We start from the raw sequence: 17,774 nt of genomic DNA on the forward strand, positions 1-17,774 counted from the left end.
GCTGCGCGAGGCGCTGGTGTCCGTGTGGCTGCAGTGCACCGCCATCAGCAGGATCTACACCGTGGGGCGCAGCTTCGAGGGCCGGGAGCTCCTGGTCATCGAGCTGTCCGACAACCCCGGGGTCCATGAGCCAGGTAAGCGCGCTGCCATCCCTGGGGGTGTCCCGGAGAGCCGCAGAAGGTTGGACTGGAGGCAGTGCGGGGGAAGGACGGAGAGGTGGGCCCAAGGGTGCCCAGGGGAAAAGGGCGTCTCGGGTGGAAGGTGGGAAGTGGTGGGAGGGATGGAGATGGGGATGAACTTGACCTAGAGCGCTGTGGTCTGCCAAGTCCCAAATCTCTGTTTTCCTCCCGCCTTCCCCCAGCCCTTAGGCCACCTTTTTGGTGCGTTTAGGCCAGAAAGGCTGGAGGGGTGGAGGTAGGAGCACGCAGCCAGCAAATCTGCGCCCGCCAACCCAGCGATCACTGTCACTTTGCTGTATCAAAGACTGGAGAGAATAACGGATTCCTCGGAAAGAAGATTGACCTTCCTTGCAAACAGGAGTAGAAAGCTAAGGTGCAGAAGGCAGGGACTTAGAGGAAAGAGGAAGAGTCATATATCATTTGTTTCCTAATTTCCAGAGGACCAGTTTATTGGATCCTGCAGGCTCTGCATAACCATCTATCTCTACCTGTACGTGTGTGCCTCAGGGGCACGAGCACTGTAGACGCTCTGGGAATTTTAAGGCGATTGATAACATTGGGTGGTGGTGTGTGCAGACACGTAGGTCCTCCTCCGGGAAAGTGGCCTCTGACAGGCATTTGGATTTTGAAATTGGACATGACCTTTCTAAGAATAAAGGAATATCCCATTTTTTTTCTGCTTTTGCCACTTAAGATAAGTGGTTCGTGACCATGTTTTTATTTCAGCCGATGTTCACTTATAGCCATGTTATGCATCTTCCTCTTGAGTATGTTAAGGCACGCTTTGATTTATATTAAATGTGATTCATTTTAAAGAGGTATTAAACAATGTTCTTGGGGCTTTTTTTTCCCCCATGATGTTCTTGCTCTTCAGAACTGATATAACTCAAGACCCCATCTTCTGATAGCAAAGCTACTCCTAACGTAATCTGATCTAATTTTTCAAGGAGATTATAAGAAAGCTAATGTTAACTTTTGTTTTGTTTCCAGTTTAGAAGTAAAATTCTAAGTGATGTTACTGTTAGACTGTGTTAGCTTGCATAGCTGGAATGTATAGTCTGTCAAGATTTGCAAATCTCTCTTTCAGACTGCAAATTCTGTGAGGTAGGGACCTAGCCCAGATCTGTACACAGCAGGCACTCAGTACACATTATGGAAAAAAAGAAAAAGAAAAAAGAAAAAAAGTCAGTTATTTGCTGAATAACACAATGTTTTAAAATAGAATGTTTTATTTATCACAAAACACAGAGTTAATTCATTTTATGAAGGCAAACTCAGAGATGTCTTTTACATTACGTGCTGTATAATCTCTTCTTAAATGAAGGAACTCTAAGGTTATGGTGTTAATAATAGAATATAAAATGTCTATTCATTGTATTTTTAAAGGTAGAAATAAACTGTTATGAACATTAAGTAACCACAAGGGTGATTTTCCTCTCTACCACCTTTTAAGAGGAGATAAGTAAGTTAGAAACTAGTGCTAAAAAACAAAATTCAACTGAGTTAACTTTAAAGATCTCATTGGCTTTATTCACTGATTCATGAATTGGGCAGCATCCAATCAAGCGGAGAAAAAGAAGCTCCAAGGAGCTGTACAAAATGGAAGACTTTTATAGGCAGAAGGGGGCAGGGGGAGGTTATACTAGACAAAAAAGCAACTTGGTTATTGCGAAGTTATTTTTAGGGGATGGCTGGGGTCTAACAGGTAGGTTATCTAACTGGTGCCAATCAGGTGATCCTGATTGACTGATTTAAGAAAATTAAGGTAAGTCTCAGACTGGTGATGTGAGGCTTAGCATAAGCCACTCCATTTTGGTCCTTTTGTATTGTTTTTAACACTGGTATCTGGAGAGGTCTGATCAATATATAAGTTTGGTAGTACTTGTATGAATTAACTTTTTAGAAAGTTTTTGATAAAAGAAAGTGTTCACCATTGTTAGATCGCCTTTAAATCCTGTTAGATGGCAATATTTTAAGAAATGAGAAAAGAACATCTCTACTTATTCCGAGGTAGAAATAGATGCTTTCAGTGTTTTCAAGCACCCACTCTAGGTGGGCCAGGTTCTATGGGCTGGGCGGTGATACATGACACAGCCTTTGCCTTTTGGGGAACTGGGAACCAAGAGCTTGAAGGATAGTATAAAGATATGTAGGGCTGCATACAAAGGAGACCAAGGACATTAGGTCAGAGGGATTTCGTTATTGAAAAATAGATGACAAGAAGGCAGGAAACATTTACAGAATACAGGACATTGAAATTTACCAATTCCAGTGTAGCTCATGTAGAATGAATATTTTAAAATATTCATTCCCTGCTCCCTGCTTTTGAAAGAGGGCAACTGTCTTACCTATTTTCACCTTTCAAGTATTATTTTTCTTTGAAATAACATTTCTAATTAAGCTAGTAGAAAATATTTAAAGTAAATTCATTTACTTGACTAAAATGTTGATGAAATTGCCGATTTATCTTTCAATGAAAAAGAGATATCAAGTTTGTTAGTTTTCTTAGTCTAAATTCTTTTTCTGGATTAAAAAATGTAGCTAATGTGTAAGGATTTAGTTATAACAGAAACATTCCCAAAACAAAATGGCATATACACATAAAGCCTTTCCCTGTGGTAGAACCAGTGAGTGAGAGGTTTACTTAGATTAGCAGATTATGGACAGAAAGCATTTGTTAAAACTACTAGCTCTCTTCCTGAGCAGAAAGAAGTGGTTATCATACTTGTTTGGTACCAGGCTATGGGGCTGAACTTGAATTTATCTCCTGAAGAAAGATTCATTCTCTCAGATATTCTACATCTGAATTCATTGAAAGAGAAAGAAAATTCTATTTCGAATTGATCAGTGAGGAATCTCCATACTTATTCAGTCATGGGAATCAGCTTGATTCTTGACTAGCCAAATGTTGTATCTCAGTTAACATTTTGTATCACTTCGGAGGCCTGCAAAAATCTACTGGAGGAGAGTTGTGGATATCAGTCATCCTCAAAAGAACTATGAATAGTCTTGACATCTGTCTCATCTCTTTACATATCTATTGTTAATCTGGACCCCAGATGCGGGACTGGTATAAAGATTGGGCTAAGATTGAGACTCTGTGCTCAGACTGGCTTCTTGATTTAAGTTCTCAGATGTGTTCCCATTAGATATGATACCTGCCAGGCCTGATCACGTTCCTCATTTTTCTTTCTGTTTGTTTATATTTCATACTTGTAAAATATTTCTATTCATAGGGACCCATGTGCTCAATCCCAAACATATGTTCTCCTAGGCATTCATATCTATCATTGCAATACTCATAAAAGAAACCTTTTTTCATTATGTCAAAGAAATGGAATCCATATTCCCAGACCACTCCTCCTAGAGTTAAACATGAGTTAAGATTAGATTTTTAATACACTAATTCTTTTGCATGTAGTTTAAGATTGCTCTTGGGGAGTAAATCTGATTTATAACTAAAATGCTATCTTAGAAACATTCTTTAGAGCATAGATTTTTCTCTCTCAAAGCCTGGAATGATTATTTTGGACCCATTCCTCCCAAAATCTGTTAAAATTTAAAGTGTATGAATGCCAGTATGCATTTGCCAAAAATTGTGATGGAACATTTAATGCTGGCAAAATTTCTATATAACAAACAAACATAAAAAGAAGTGGGGATTTTGATTATTTTGTATGGCCTCTCTTTATACCAGATTAATATGTGTTAGTGAGAAATGATTATAATTGAGTAGCCCCTTGAAATTGGCAAATATAGATGTTAGATTCTGGAGAAAAATCTAGATGTACCACATGTGGTCAAGAGTTATTTTTAGACCCAAATGAGTCAGTACAGCTCTTGCCAGAAATAATGTACTTGATTGACACATGATTGGCTAATGGAAGACAGGAAATTGGGCTGGCCCCTAACATTATATCCTATTCTAATACAAAACAGGCAGCTTTCTATGGAAACTGATTAGAGAGTGTCAAAAGGATCATCTTCCAGCATCTCCCTTATTGCATAGCATAGAGGTCAAATCCCACTTTTACAGTCATTTTCTTGGGAAAAGATATTTTTAACAAATGTAAAAATAGCCCATGTAAGGGGTTAATTCAGTGGAACATTAGTTCAGCTTCATTTGATAGGTTAGGTAAACCAAGATAAACAGGTTTATATATTGCAAGACTTATCAGAGCCTTTAATATGCCAGTATATATTTCAGGTCTCCAAATTAGATATATACTGTACTATATTTTCCTACCTTCTCTTACTATGGAAACTTTTTTTTTTGGAAACTTTTTTTAGGTAGCTTATCTTGGAACTACTGTTACACTAGTTTGAGAAACAGCATTAATCTATTATCATTCATTATCATATTATTAAGAGTTAATTTGGTAATTCTTTAGCAGAGAGACTTATACAGGGAGCTCCTCAGGAGTGGGACACATATATTTTCCATATTTTGCCAGCAGAGTGATTTATGTAGAGTAAGCTCTGAAGAATCATATTTTATTGTGTTGAGAACATGATTCTGAGACAATAGGCATAGTTCAGATAATTTCGATTGGAGAAATTAAAGTAACAAATGCAGTCCAATTATTTTATTGTTAAGTAGCTTCATGCTTTTAACTTCTGTTTACCTCTTTTTCTTGTCTATAAAATAAGAGTACTTTAAAAACTCGTACCTCACAGAGTGGCTATGAGATCAAAGTAATATAGATTACAGGAAAGAATTCAATGAAGTTGCTTGCATATAGTTATAAAGATGGGCTAATTTTTAAAATTTTTCTCCATTTAAAACAGTCTGATAAATGTGCTCCATTGGCTTCATGTTCCTTTGGAGTAGGCCTCCTTGGCTGTGTCATCACAGGAGACCTGTAAAAACAGGAGTGTTTACCTGTTATGATGGTTTTGCACAAGCCCAGCTAATAGCCTTGCAGAACTTTTCCTCTCTTGTCACTTTTTCTTTGTTCACAAATATTTGCTCTCTATCTGTTTTTGAAATGCAGGCCATTCCTGCTTTCCTTCAGTTTGACATCTTATTCTGCTTTATTCTCAAATAATGAAGTGTTCTTCATTATTTGAGAATGTCTTTATGGTTATTTCTTCAGGTTGCCAAATAAATAGGGCAATTCTAACATTTACTCTGGCAAACTAACTTATTTTCCTAAACAATTGATCATGAAACTGCTCAAGTCCTGACTCATTTATTCTTTTATAAACTCAATTTAAGGGAAAGATCTTCGAAATCTCCTGTGTCGCCCCTCTCTAGTTTTCTTACCACCACTGGGGTCCTTTACTTTGTGTTTCCATAGTTTCTTGTAGAACTGTAACATAATGATTTATGGTAGATGCTTTGATGTCATGGGACCTGAGTTCAAATCCCGTCTCTTCTGATTTTTAACTATGTGCTTTTGGACAAGTTGGTCAACTTCTAAGTCCCAAATTCATCACCTATGAAATGACAATAATGTGATGAATACATGAAGTAGTCAATATAAAATTCTTAATTCAATATGTGTCAGCAATTGTTATTACCTCTATATGGCATTATCCATTGTTCGTCTAAGTATTCTCTCAGTAGACCGTGAGCTTTTTGTGGTCAGGGATTGTATTTTGTTCATTTCTTTATCCCAAATGCCTAGTACTATGCTTAGGACATAGTGGCCACTCAGTGAATGTTTGTGGAATAAATGAAATTTCTCAAACTGGCAAAAATGTGCATCACAAAACAAAGCCGTACTGAAGGAAGGTTAGTGTTGACTTTATGCATGTTAGCATGCCACCAGCATGATAACAAATAAAGGACAGGCATGATACTTTCCTTATGCATGTATTTATATTAATGTGATGCATCCAGTTTGCATAATGGAGAGATCTACCGCTGAGCGTCTTTTCAAGTTTCAGTGATGTGCTTGCCGTGTTTGTTGTCTGTTATAGCTGCACTAGTATGAGGCTCTTTTCCTCTTCATCTCTTTCCTCTTGAGACATTTTAGGAAGTTAAACTGCTTTTTAAGCGTTAAATAAAAGTTCTAAAGATAATCAGTAAAAATTTACTTAGTAAAACTTTTGACCTTATAAAAATCTGCATGGACCCTCAGTACTGAGAGCTGTGAACTGTCTTGAAGGTGGAAGTCATATATCTCCGGTTTTAATTTTCCCTCCCCTCATGAAATGGCATTCAAATCGAGCACTTGATAGTGACATTATAAGAGGAGGTTTATCTGATGGGTCAAAACGAGCTCAAATTTGAAACATATGTAAAATTGCTCTTTCTTTCTTTCCCTTCTCGTTAATTAGTGGAGTTCCTGCCAGTCCATTGCTCTGTGAATGTTCTCTTTCTTTTGAAATTCAGGATATGGTGTTTTGTAAGCAATCCAGCAAGCGGCCAACTCTTTCTAATAAAATGTGGCCTCAGAGAAGAGCCTGTTTGTGTTACCAGTACCTTTTGTTATTTTCAAATGATTTACCTACATCTTTAACTGTTTCTAGTTCGTAACTAAAGGATAAGGTGGCTTATATTACAGAGTCGACTCTTAAAAAGATACGTTATGCGCTGATTATGATAGTAAACCCTGAAACAACTTTCTACTGCCAGTTAACATTTTGTTTTTTTAGAAATCTGTTTACTATAAAATCACTGCTGAGCATGATAGTTCTATAATAATAATGTCACCGAACGCTGGTTCGTGTGCCCAACGTTTCAAAAGGCCAAAACTCAAAATGTCAGAATTTGGAGTAAGGAAAAGTTTGTTGATCAAGAAGGCGCCAGCGGAGAATATGAGAGACTTAGCAATGCCTCAGATTCATCTTGTTCGCTGGACTAGGTCAAGGGTTTTTAAGGGGACTGGGGGACAGGTATGTGGGGTGCTAGTCGGGCAAGTTTGAATCGAGGGACCTTGGAACTTGGCCATTTATGGTAAGGGTCATTAGCACTGGATCTTCTGGGCAACAGACTATTCGCTTCTGAAAGAGTTCCATTGTTCAAATGGGGACCCCGGTCCTTTGGGTCCCCGTTTGTGTGTTTATATAGAGCTGAGACTTCAGTTCCAGGTGCAGGTGGAGGTCAAAGTTCTCTTTCCTCTGTGGGTGTAGATCACTTATTTTAAAAACGAGACTAAATAAAAAATAAATAAATAAAATGAGATTAAATATAGCCCTTATCAGGTTGCTAAAAAAATCCCTGGTTATTCCTGTGGTTATGGTGTGTCAAAGTAATTGGGAAAAACAATTACGTGTTTGCACGTGCAGGCAGCTACTTGTATGTTCAGATCCCGAAGTGATGCTGTCTCATTTGACCTGCCCCGTTTCTCTTCCCACATACCCTAAAGTATTCCAAACCAGAAAATCTTTCCTTAGTATATATTTGCTATTCACTGCCATTGTGTAACTTTTTCCCCCCAAGAAATACTTTGTTCCTAGATCTTGGTTCAACAACTTGCACGAATCATAAGCTTTGATCATGAGTTCAGGATAGTAGAACTTCAAGTCTAAAGTTTGGACTGTCACCTCCCAGACCAACGGTCTGAATGCCTTTCTTTTTTGTAGCCGATGGGTAATTTTCCCAGCAACCTTTTCTCATGACCATTTACAAAAAATTGCTGCGTGGCATTCCAAGCTAAAGTCAGCTTTCTAATATGAAAAGAAAATATATGCTTTTGTCAACATAGCTAATACTTTCCATTTAGTTTAAGGCATATTTAATGAATATCCATGATGTGTATGCGATTTTACTTTATCTGACAGTCACCCCTTTAGGCAGAGCCTTTGCACATTTTGAAATGCGTTATTTCATTTCTTGCCTTGGATTCTACTTTTTCACCCACATTGAACTTAACTGACATACTGTATAACCATTGAGCACATTACCAGATTCTGCAACATAGGTGCTGCATATAGATGCAAGGGTTAAAGGGTTCTTTGTACTATTCTTGATGTAGTAAAATAAAGACAATATCTGTAGGGGAAACTACTGGAAATGTTAGACATTTGCACAATAAAATGATTGTTGTTCTTTGTGTGTTTTAGGTGCAGTGTTGGACATGTGATTTTAAAGTACAACCGTCCGGTTGAAATAGCTTCATTCGTCTCAAGTCGTGACATTGTTTAGCACAGATTTTTAAAGTTTATTGGAGGAAACAGGTATTATTCATTGTGGGAACTCAGTAAATGTTAAGCCAGATTCTCCCCAGAATCAGCATCATGGGAATTAAGTTGAAGCACTTTTGGAAACTGTACTAACTCTACAAAATCAAAAGGACCTTTATAGTGCTCTCACAATGAGAAATACGCTTGTTAAATGTGCTTCTCAAGAGTCAAATTTAGTTTTTGGAACATGCTAAAGCAATATAAAATATAGACAGATAATTCTAGATGTTTAGTGAATATAGCATATAGACAAATAGACTAAAATATTATATAGACGTATAGGTTTTGTCTAAGCCTTGGCGATGGCAAGATAATTATGAGTGGAGCAGTCACTTTAAATTATTTTAAATTTCAAATTGATATACATATTTATAGATTTCACTTGCCTCTATAAAATAGCTTTCACGTCTCTCTCTCTCTCTCTCTCTCTCTCTTTCTCTCTCTTTTTTTACTTCTCTCCATAGCTAGTATCAGAAATTGAAGAGTTTTCTCTTTTATCTAAGTGGCTTATTCTTTTTAAAAAATCATTTCTCAAAATTTTTTTTTCTTGGATATCGTTGCCTTCTCTAACGATGTTCAGGTAGTATACCAGGGTTTTACATATTTGGCCAAATTTGCCTTTACTTTTATACGAAGATCCTAAGGTATACGCTTTGAGCTAGGTTTGGAGAACCTAAAGGATTAATGCGACCCCACATTTTCTCCTCCTCTTCCCTCATTGACTTTTCTTCCCTTCTGTGGATATTAAAATCAGAAAGAATAGTCATCTGAATATCAGTTGGGAGCTTTTGGTCTGATGATGCTGGGTCACAAACACAGAGGGATGTGTATGGATTCGTTTGCTGTCAACTGTTTATTCCAAAGCTTTCTATCTCTTTATGAACAACCTCCAGCTTGGTCCTTAAGGGTTTTTCCATACCTATTACAGGTGAGGAGTTGGATAGTATTGATCATTATGGGCACTTAAAGATACGGGAAGAATTTGTCTGTTGTTGAAAAGAAGTGTTTAAAGGAAAAATTAGAAATGTAAATTGTCTTTTTTTTAAAGATTTTTATCTCAGTGATCTCAATTCATTCTCTATAAAATGCATGCAAGTTGCTTTTATTTATGCATTAGAAAAACCCTAGCAAATATATTAAGAATAGTTACACTATAAAAAAAGACAGGTAACTTGAGGAGTTTATTTTTTAAGAGGGTTATTTTTAGGAGGTTTCATAGAGGTATAGGGAGAACAATTTGAGTCTTAAGACAGGTTCATTTTGATTAAGCCTGTACTGCCTTTGTTTATCAAATGGAGGCAGCCCAGAAAGAGCCCAAGGTCCTGGCTTTCACATCCTTAGCACTCTCCATTTCGTTTCTGACCAAATCAGAGTTGTAAATGAGGCTTCAAAAATATAGTTGTAAATTCGGTTACAAGTTAACGGTTTACAGCATTGCTTGTGCCGAAGTTCTCCTTCTCTCCAGGGGACCACCGGTCTCACTAGTTTCTTAATTTATTTGCCAAACGTACTAAAACAGTAGGTCATGGCGACTATACATCCATTTGTATATTAAATTGTATAGTTATTTGGCATGTAAATATTATTAAAATGTGCCTAAAATAATAAATGAACAAGTCCAAATGTCTAATGAAAATTATAATTTCAGTTAAATTTGGGACATATTTTCATAATGTCAGTGCTTATTTTTCAGTGGCCACATTATAAAGTGATATGTCCTCCCATTTTTTTAAAGGGAGATTTTCCAACTTTTCTGTCTTCTCCTGGAACCAGGACAGTGACTGCACGTTTCAGTGTGGACTCTAGTGTGTGTTGGTTCCACAGTAGGTTCTCTATGCATTGTGGAAAGTGATGAATGAATGAATGAACACTTTAGAATGAATAACGCACATATTAGACATAGTTACGTACACTTTGCGAAACCATTAACTGTGGGCATGGAAGTACACCCTCTCTCCACCACGTGGCCAATAATTCTATCAACACACAGTTCTTCCTTCACTGTGAGCTTGAAGAGAGGGAGCCATCTGAGGCATTGTCACAGTGCCTGGCATGCGTACTTTATTAGAAACTGGATCTGATATTAATGCACCCCCATAGCCTGGTCTTGATTCTTGTTCTGGTCCTTTCTACACAGAGCCCTGGCTTTGTGTTGCCTCTTGATCTGCTTCTTGGATGCAGGTCCTTGTTAAATGCTGAGCCACAACACTCAGACTGCTTTTTTTTTTGGTATCAGAACCAAAATCCTAAGTGCAGAGGGCTCATAGTTATCAGCAGGATGATCCTGGATGTTGTGACTACAGAATCAGACACGGCCACAAGTGACATTTAGCATTTAAGTGAATACCACTTCAATATTTATAAGAGTTGTGTGGTCCTATGAAACAGGATAATGAAAAGAAGGAAAAATTCTTTGGAATAGGATGGAAAATAATTATTTTAAAAACCAAGGAAGTGCAATGATAAAATAGTGGCATAGTCACCTGGGAGGTAATTACTGACTCTGATTTGTCTTGAAATTAGATAATAATAGGACATAAACCTAGGGCTATGTCATCACCATTCTCCTCTTCAAATTTTAGAGTCCATGAAATAGAAATTATAGAAAAAGATTCAATGTGACAGTTGAGGTGGTGAGAAAAATTGCTCTGGATCTCTGCAGCTTCAGATGTCACATTTGTCTAGAACATCAATAGTCACTTGAGGTGGTAACCTCCTCACCCACCACATTCTTTTGAGAAGGTAACCCCAAAACTGTCATTTGCCATAACTTTCTTTTTTCGGTAAGAATCTTCAAGGAGATTTAGAAACATCTATACAATTGGGATTTTAAGTACTTTTAAAACTTAAAATGTTCAATAGAATTTGGTTGGCTCTAGTATCTACAGATTAATTTAGTAACTCTTGTAGAAAAATGTTCACTGAGTAATTATTTCAATTATGATTTTTAAGTTGGAATTTTAACAAGTTTGCAAACGGTATTAGAACATTTAAGAGAACGTAAGAATCATCATGATTTAAGAGAACTTAATCATCATCATGTTATTTAGGAAGTTGGGAATGTTTATCAGTCAGTCCAACAAAGTGCTTCAAAAGGGAATTGAATATATTACATTTATATTTACAGTTTGAAATTTTAAAGATAATTTAATTAAGCAACCAAGCCTCCTTTTAAGGTGATTATAGATTCTGCTAGATTTGTGAATAGGTCAATATGACTTTTAAATTGAACTTAAATCCTATGGAAGAACTAAGATTTTGAATTTATAATTTGTAACTATTAAATTCAACACTTATTTTTAAAAACCAAATTAATTTCCAACTCTTTTCTTTTCACATAAGTCACCAAAAAGCTTTATTTAACATTAGCTTCTGCATGCGGCGGCTCAGAGCTCAGTCCTGAAAGCAGGGAGCCCACCTTTTCTGAAAGATTTTTTGCTTTCAAATGCGTGAGCTACAGGAGGTTTTGGAGGTGTTGAACATGTGCGAAATACCTGATAAAATGCCTCCTCTGTGTTAATGAATGGGAAGGAGTCTATGAGCTTTCTTCAAATTAACCTTTGAATGAGAACGAAGTCTGGGCTGAGTGTTGCTTAGAAAAGTCTCACTAAAATACATACTTGGTCTGTGGTTGGTGCCAGTGTTCTACAGTCTGGTGTGGCATCTGGGACTAATAGAATTTCATGTTTTCATGTGTGTGAGTTACACACAATTTTACTGTACCTCTCAAACCCATTTCAGCTCCTAATTTGTTCTCCAGTGGTCCCTGTAGGCTAAACTGGAGAAACTTTATTAAAAGAGTATATTAATTTTACTCACATGTCAGAATTGGTGGGCAGGATGTCGAGGACTACTCCAAGCCTTGCATTAGCAGTAAAAACCATGAACTATGTGATAATTATTTTCAATATTTTTGAAACATCTTTCCCATTACTTCTAGACTTCTATGTATGCTTTTTATAGTCAATTCAGATTGCTGGGTAGATGGGTGCTGGGGGTACCTTGTTCTGTTCTAATAAACATTTCCCCTTCTCTTTCAACTCCGTTTCAATTTGCACAAATTGTATCTTAAAAAATTACATCAGGAACATCAAATTTTTTTTCTGAAGAGTTTTAAAACTCTTGTCATTGTTGCTATCGTTATTTTAACATTGAATCTGAACTGTTGGTTGCTCTAATTCTATGACCTGCGTGTACAGGGAGGGAGAATGAATGAGAATGTGTTTCTTGGATGTACAGATGGGTGAGACTGGCTGGCATTTCCCCCACGATTTATAGAATAAAAGTCATGTGTTCACGGGCTCTGTAAAGACAGTAGCATAAGCAAAACATTCATGCCTCTGCCAACATATCCAGGAGGCTAAGAAGGGTCTCATTTGTAGACCATACCATATTTTCCATGATGTTCTCAGTTCCTAGGCCAAGGTAATAAGAACACTTTATTATCAAAAAGGTCCTACTAACAACTTTACAGGTTAAATCACTCTAGTTGAGCAAATTACCAAGAAAACTAAAGACATTTTATTCACTAGGCATTTAGAAATATCAGATAGAAATGCTTTTAAACCAGTTTACATTTGGAAATCAAATTTTGAGTAGTAGAGGGCAGTACATGAAGTGTATTTTTTATTACTGGGTATATTATTATATTTATAATACTAATGTATTTATTTAAAATAATAACCAAGGTCTGCTGTATAAGTGACATACTGCAAATTGAAGAGATACTGACAAAAAGAAGCAACAAATAACATATTTTACCAAGTACTTAATATGATGATATTGACTCAAATTCTACAGGGTGTTGAGAGAGATAACATCAAAGGAGGGATTTTAGAAGGAGGTGGGAATTGGAGCAGGAAAGTAGAAGAGGGGATTTCATTTTATGCCGGTGGAACAGGGTTACTCAACCCTCAGGCCATGGACTGGTACTGGTCCATGTTAGGCACCAGGCCGCACAGCAGGAGGTAAGCGGCGGGCAAGTGAGCGAAGCTTCATCTGTGTTTGCAGCCGCCTCAGCTCCACCTCAGATCATCAGGCATTAGATTCTCATAGGAGGACTAGTCCCTGATGCCCAAAAGTTTGGGGACTGCTGCAGTAGAAGGTCATTCACTCTTGTGTCTTTTTCTTCACTGTCCCCAGTGGTGATAACATGTAAGTATTCAATAAGTGTTGTGACAGACAATTACATTCCATCGAGATATGACATTTCCGCCTTGTTAGAGAGCATGTAGTTTTTAGGGTGTTGTGCTTTGGAGTTGACCTCTCTCACCAGGAGGGTAAAACTATTGATAGAGATTGTTAACATTCTCTTTATATGTAAATTAAGCATGTAATATAACACATTGTATTATACACATCAAATAATTATAAATATAATTAATTACATTAAGCATTAAATATATGGTATCATATGGTTATGTTATATATCATATAATTATATTATGCATATAATATGTATTATATTGTAATAAGCAACAATTGATTACCAATACTTTACCCTCGTCCCAGGTATCTATTTTTTAAATTAATTAATTAATTTTTTGTGGTGACATTGGTTAACAAAATCCGATAAGTTTCAGCTGTGCATTTTAACAGTAAGGCATATATCTATTTACACTGAGTGTTTACCTCCCATAGTTAGATTTCTTTCTATCAGCCATATTTGGCCCCTTTTACTCCATCTACCCCCACCCCCTTCCCCCTACCCTCTGGTAACCACTAGTCCATTGTCCATGTCCATGAGTCTCTGTTTGTTTGTCCTGTTCATTTGTTGCTTTTAGGTTTATATCCCACATGTAAGTGATATCATGGGATTTTCAACTTTTTATGTCTGGATTATTTCACTTAGCATGGTTATCTCGAGGCCTGTCCGTGTTGTTGCAAATGGCAGTATTTCATCTCTTCTTATGGCTGAGTAATATTCCAGATATCTATTTTTGAACACTCTCTAGTAAGTCATGGACTAAAAAGAAATTAGGTAGTTTTGATTTTGTTAGGTCAATTTCCAGCAGTTAACTATAGCTCAGGTAGTGTTCTGTTTTGATAATTCATTTTAAAAACTACGTTTAACAACACAATAACAACAAAAATAAGAGCAAGGACAAAAAAGTGATGTATTTTGCATATTGAAGGAGAATGCAGCTCATACGCAGCCTTTCTCCCTGCATGGACAGACACTTCAGAACATTCCTCCAGCTGTGTCTGTCTAACACTCGAATAATGATCATGTAGCTTGTCAGATGCTTTCAGGAAAGAAATTCACTATGCGGAAATATTTAGTATTTAACTAATTTTTCCAATTATAGGTTTTTGATTAGGGGAAATTTATTTTGAATTACAACTAATGTTAAACCCAATCTTCATTAGTATTACATAGAATTGTGAAACATTAGAATTATAGATTTTTTTTTCTAGCTGAAAAGAACACTGTCATTTAAACACGAGCTTAAATTGAGCTTCAGAGAGAGATTAAACACCCTGCCCAGCATTGTGTAACCTAGGAGGCCCATTTCCTGATATGTAGTTAGGCATTCTTTTTAGCATATTTCCCAGAGCAGTGTATACAGATGAGGGAATAAACATAACTATTTCTTATGTAGACATTGAGGGTCATGAGCTATTTACATGGACTGAAGTCTGTGAGGGAGTTTACAGGAATGTAACTTCTCAGTGTATTTTCAATTCCTTAGAGCAGTTTCCAGACCATATGTTATAAACGGGTATGGGCATGCCAGACAGGGCCTGAGATGGTGGGAGAGTGTGTTGAGTGGCAAAAAATCAGGAAAGGAGAGAAATAAATCACTTTAGCATACTGTAAGAATATACAGAGAATATTATTTTTCTTGGCAGTAGAATCCACTCTCTAGGAAGAAACAAGCTTTTGTTGGAAGACTGCTCTGAGGATCTCTTTTGAGGCCTGGGCTGAGGAATTGGCTAAATTGAATAAAAAAAGGAGGGGAACATTTTCAGAGGCTGCGTGGTGAGTCAGAGGAGAGAAAGACTTAATGGCTGGTGGTTTAAGGGAAACTTTGGGAATTACAGAAGTGGTGATGGAGACGTCAGCAGAATCTGCTATGCTCTGTGATGCATTGTGGAATAGATTACTTTGAAATCTTGTTTCAAGATAAGCACTGGCAAAACCAGAGGCTGTCCTAGGAAGGCCGGTTACATGTCAGTTACGATATGTGAGGACCTGCTAACGAGGATCACATGTGCGCTGTTCCACGGCGCTTCCTAGAATTCACACGGGCAGTGTTTGGGAAATGTAAGCCAGACATCTCCCACCTCACTGATGACTTACAGTAAAGTCTGAGATCCCTGAGTCAAACTTTGGTCCCAGGAGAATGTAAGCTCTGGGAGAGGGCCTTGGGAGGATGCTGCGGTTTCTAAGGGTGTTGAGGATTTTGTGAACCATGCAGAACGAATCATGAGAATATAAATAACTGAAATCGGCTAAGGTTTCCTTTTAAAAAACAGTACTTATGTGGACCTGTTCATGTATTGACATTAAATTTTAAGTGAAAAAAGTTATTCGTGGTAAAGAAGATCACATATTTGTTGAGAATTTTTTCAAACTAACAATCAGTACATGGTTTCTTCTCTCCCTCCCTCTCTCTCTCTCTCTCTTTTTTTTTTTATGTATAGATTTTTATGGCAACTACTATAGTCAGGCTGCAGAACCGTTTCATCACCCAAAAAACTCCCTCATAGTTACAACCTCCTCTCACTCCTAATTGCTAGTATCCATTGATCTGTTTTCTAGTCACGTAATTTTGCCTATTCCAAACGTTATGTAAATGGAATTGGACAGTATATAATCTTTTGAGACTGACTTTTTAAACACAATATAATGCCTTCGAGAGTCATCCATGTAATGGCATGTATCAATAACTTGTTCCTTTTTATAGCTGTATGACTACACCACAGTTTATCTTTTAAACTGCTGATGGACATTAGATTATTTTTAGTTTTTAGAAATTATGACTAGAGCTGCTGTGAATGTTCAGGAATAGATTTTTACATGACTGTGGGCTCTACTGTTTTCCATTCCCACTGGTGATGTATAAGAGCTCCAGTTGGGCACTTAGCTCGCTTCCATATCTTGGCTGTTATAAATAATGCTGCAATGAACATAGGGTTGCATATATCTTTTTGAATTAGTGTCTTGGATTACTGTTTTCCATAGTGGCTGCACCAGTTTGCAATCCCACCAACAGGGCACGTGGGTCCTCTTTTATCCACATCCTCACCAACACTTGCTGTTGATTGATTTTTTGGTGATAGCCACTCTGACAGGTTTGAGGTGATATAGTACATAGTTTCTTAAAAGAACGTTATCTCCATATTTGAGAATGTTTTATAAAACATATGACAGTGGTATAGGAATTATTGATGTTCTATTCCATATCTAATTCATAGCCTATATTAAAAAGAATAAATATGTATAGGAACTATACTTGGAATAAAGCACTCCCTTAAATTATTGTACAGAAAACAGTAGTACGCATTATTATAAGAATTTAAGAATATATATGAAATATATGTGGTTGAAATTTTTTTTTTTTTGCCACTTGAGAAACTCTACCAAGATGATTAGATGATAAATTCTGTTGATAATACATAGTCAGGATATGGCCAAGCCAAGCCAAAAAAAAAGCCAGAATCTTCAGGTTGATGTCTGAGTGAGAAGGTGTATTCTCATGAGCAGGAAATGGGCTAGTAATACAATGAAAACACTTGAGATAATGTCACAGTTAATTCTGGGTAAAATAACTTCCCTTTGATTATCATATTATTTCAGGTGAAAGTATTTGGTCTGAATTATTCAGACAATTGCCTTAACTCTCCATTTGATATGTGCATAGTCATGAACTTTGGGCATTAAAGAGAGTGGGAGTCTGGAGCCTAATCAAATGCAAGATCAGAAAGAGGGGACCACGGAGAAAGTTCTATGTGTGTTGAAGGTCAGTGAATAATATACTGTAATGATCTGATTGGGCAGTTTTATTAGCAGCCATTTCTTTGCCAGACTAATAAAAAGTGACATTTTTTGGGTTGTTTTCCAAGTTCTCTTACTTGGATTCGAATAAAAAGAAAAGAGTGTGGATCAAGTTTCATCTTGTTTCTTGCTGTTAAGTTGTATACTCAGCTTAGAAACCGAACAGACATTTTAAGATAAAACTTGAAATTGTAAATGCTGTGCATTGTATATAGTTCAAAGGTATTACGTGATATTTCACATATAGGAAATTGTACAGGACTCTTGGGAAATGTTTTTTAAATCTCAGAGAATGCCAGCTGGGCACATGCAAGGCCCAGATGCCCAAAGTACTTCAGAAGGAGAACTAAAAAAACCTTATAGTGATGGGTTTGTGACATCTCAATCTCGCAGGTACAGACCAGAGTACTGGGCTAATTCTAATATGAAGAGGAATCCTTCCTTGTCTTAAGTGAATAAAA

At 36.9% G+C, this 17,774-nt stretch overlaps 1 protein-coding gene across 1 annotated transcript in view; it reads left to right on the forward strand.

Annotated features, from left to right (window-relative positions):
- Nucleotide 1: 1 nt before the first annotated feature.
- CPE (carboxypeptidase E) overlaps nucleotides 2-17,774 on the forward strand; it is a gene marked incomplete at its 5' end in the record, with an annotated part of 87,711 nt that continues 69,938 nt past the window's right edge. Inside the window, one exon of the mRNA XM_011363715.2 lies at nucleotides 2-134. Within this exon, the coding sequence (XP_011362017.2) occupies nucleotides 2-134 (133 nt within the window). The remainder of the gene's footprint in view (nucleotides 135-17,774) is intronic.

Source organism: Pteropus vampyrus, unplaced genomic scaffold, assembly GCF_000151845.1.
Source record: "Pteropus vampyrus isolate Shadow unplaced genomic scaffold, Pvam_2.0 Scaffold88, whole genome shotgun sequence".
NCBI classification, from domain to species: Eukaryota; Metazoa; Chordata; class Mammalia; order Chiroptera; family Pteropodidae; genus Pteropus; species Pteropus vampyrus.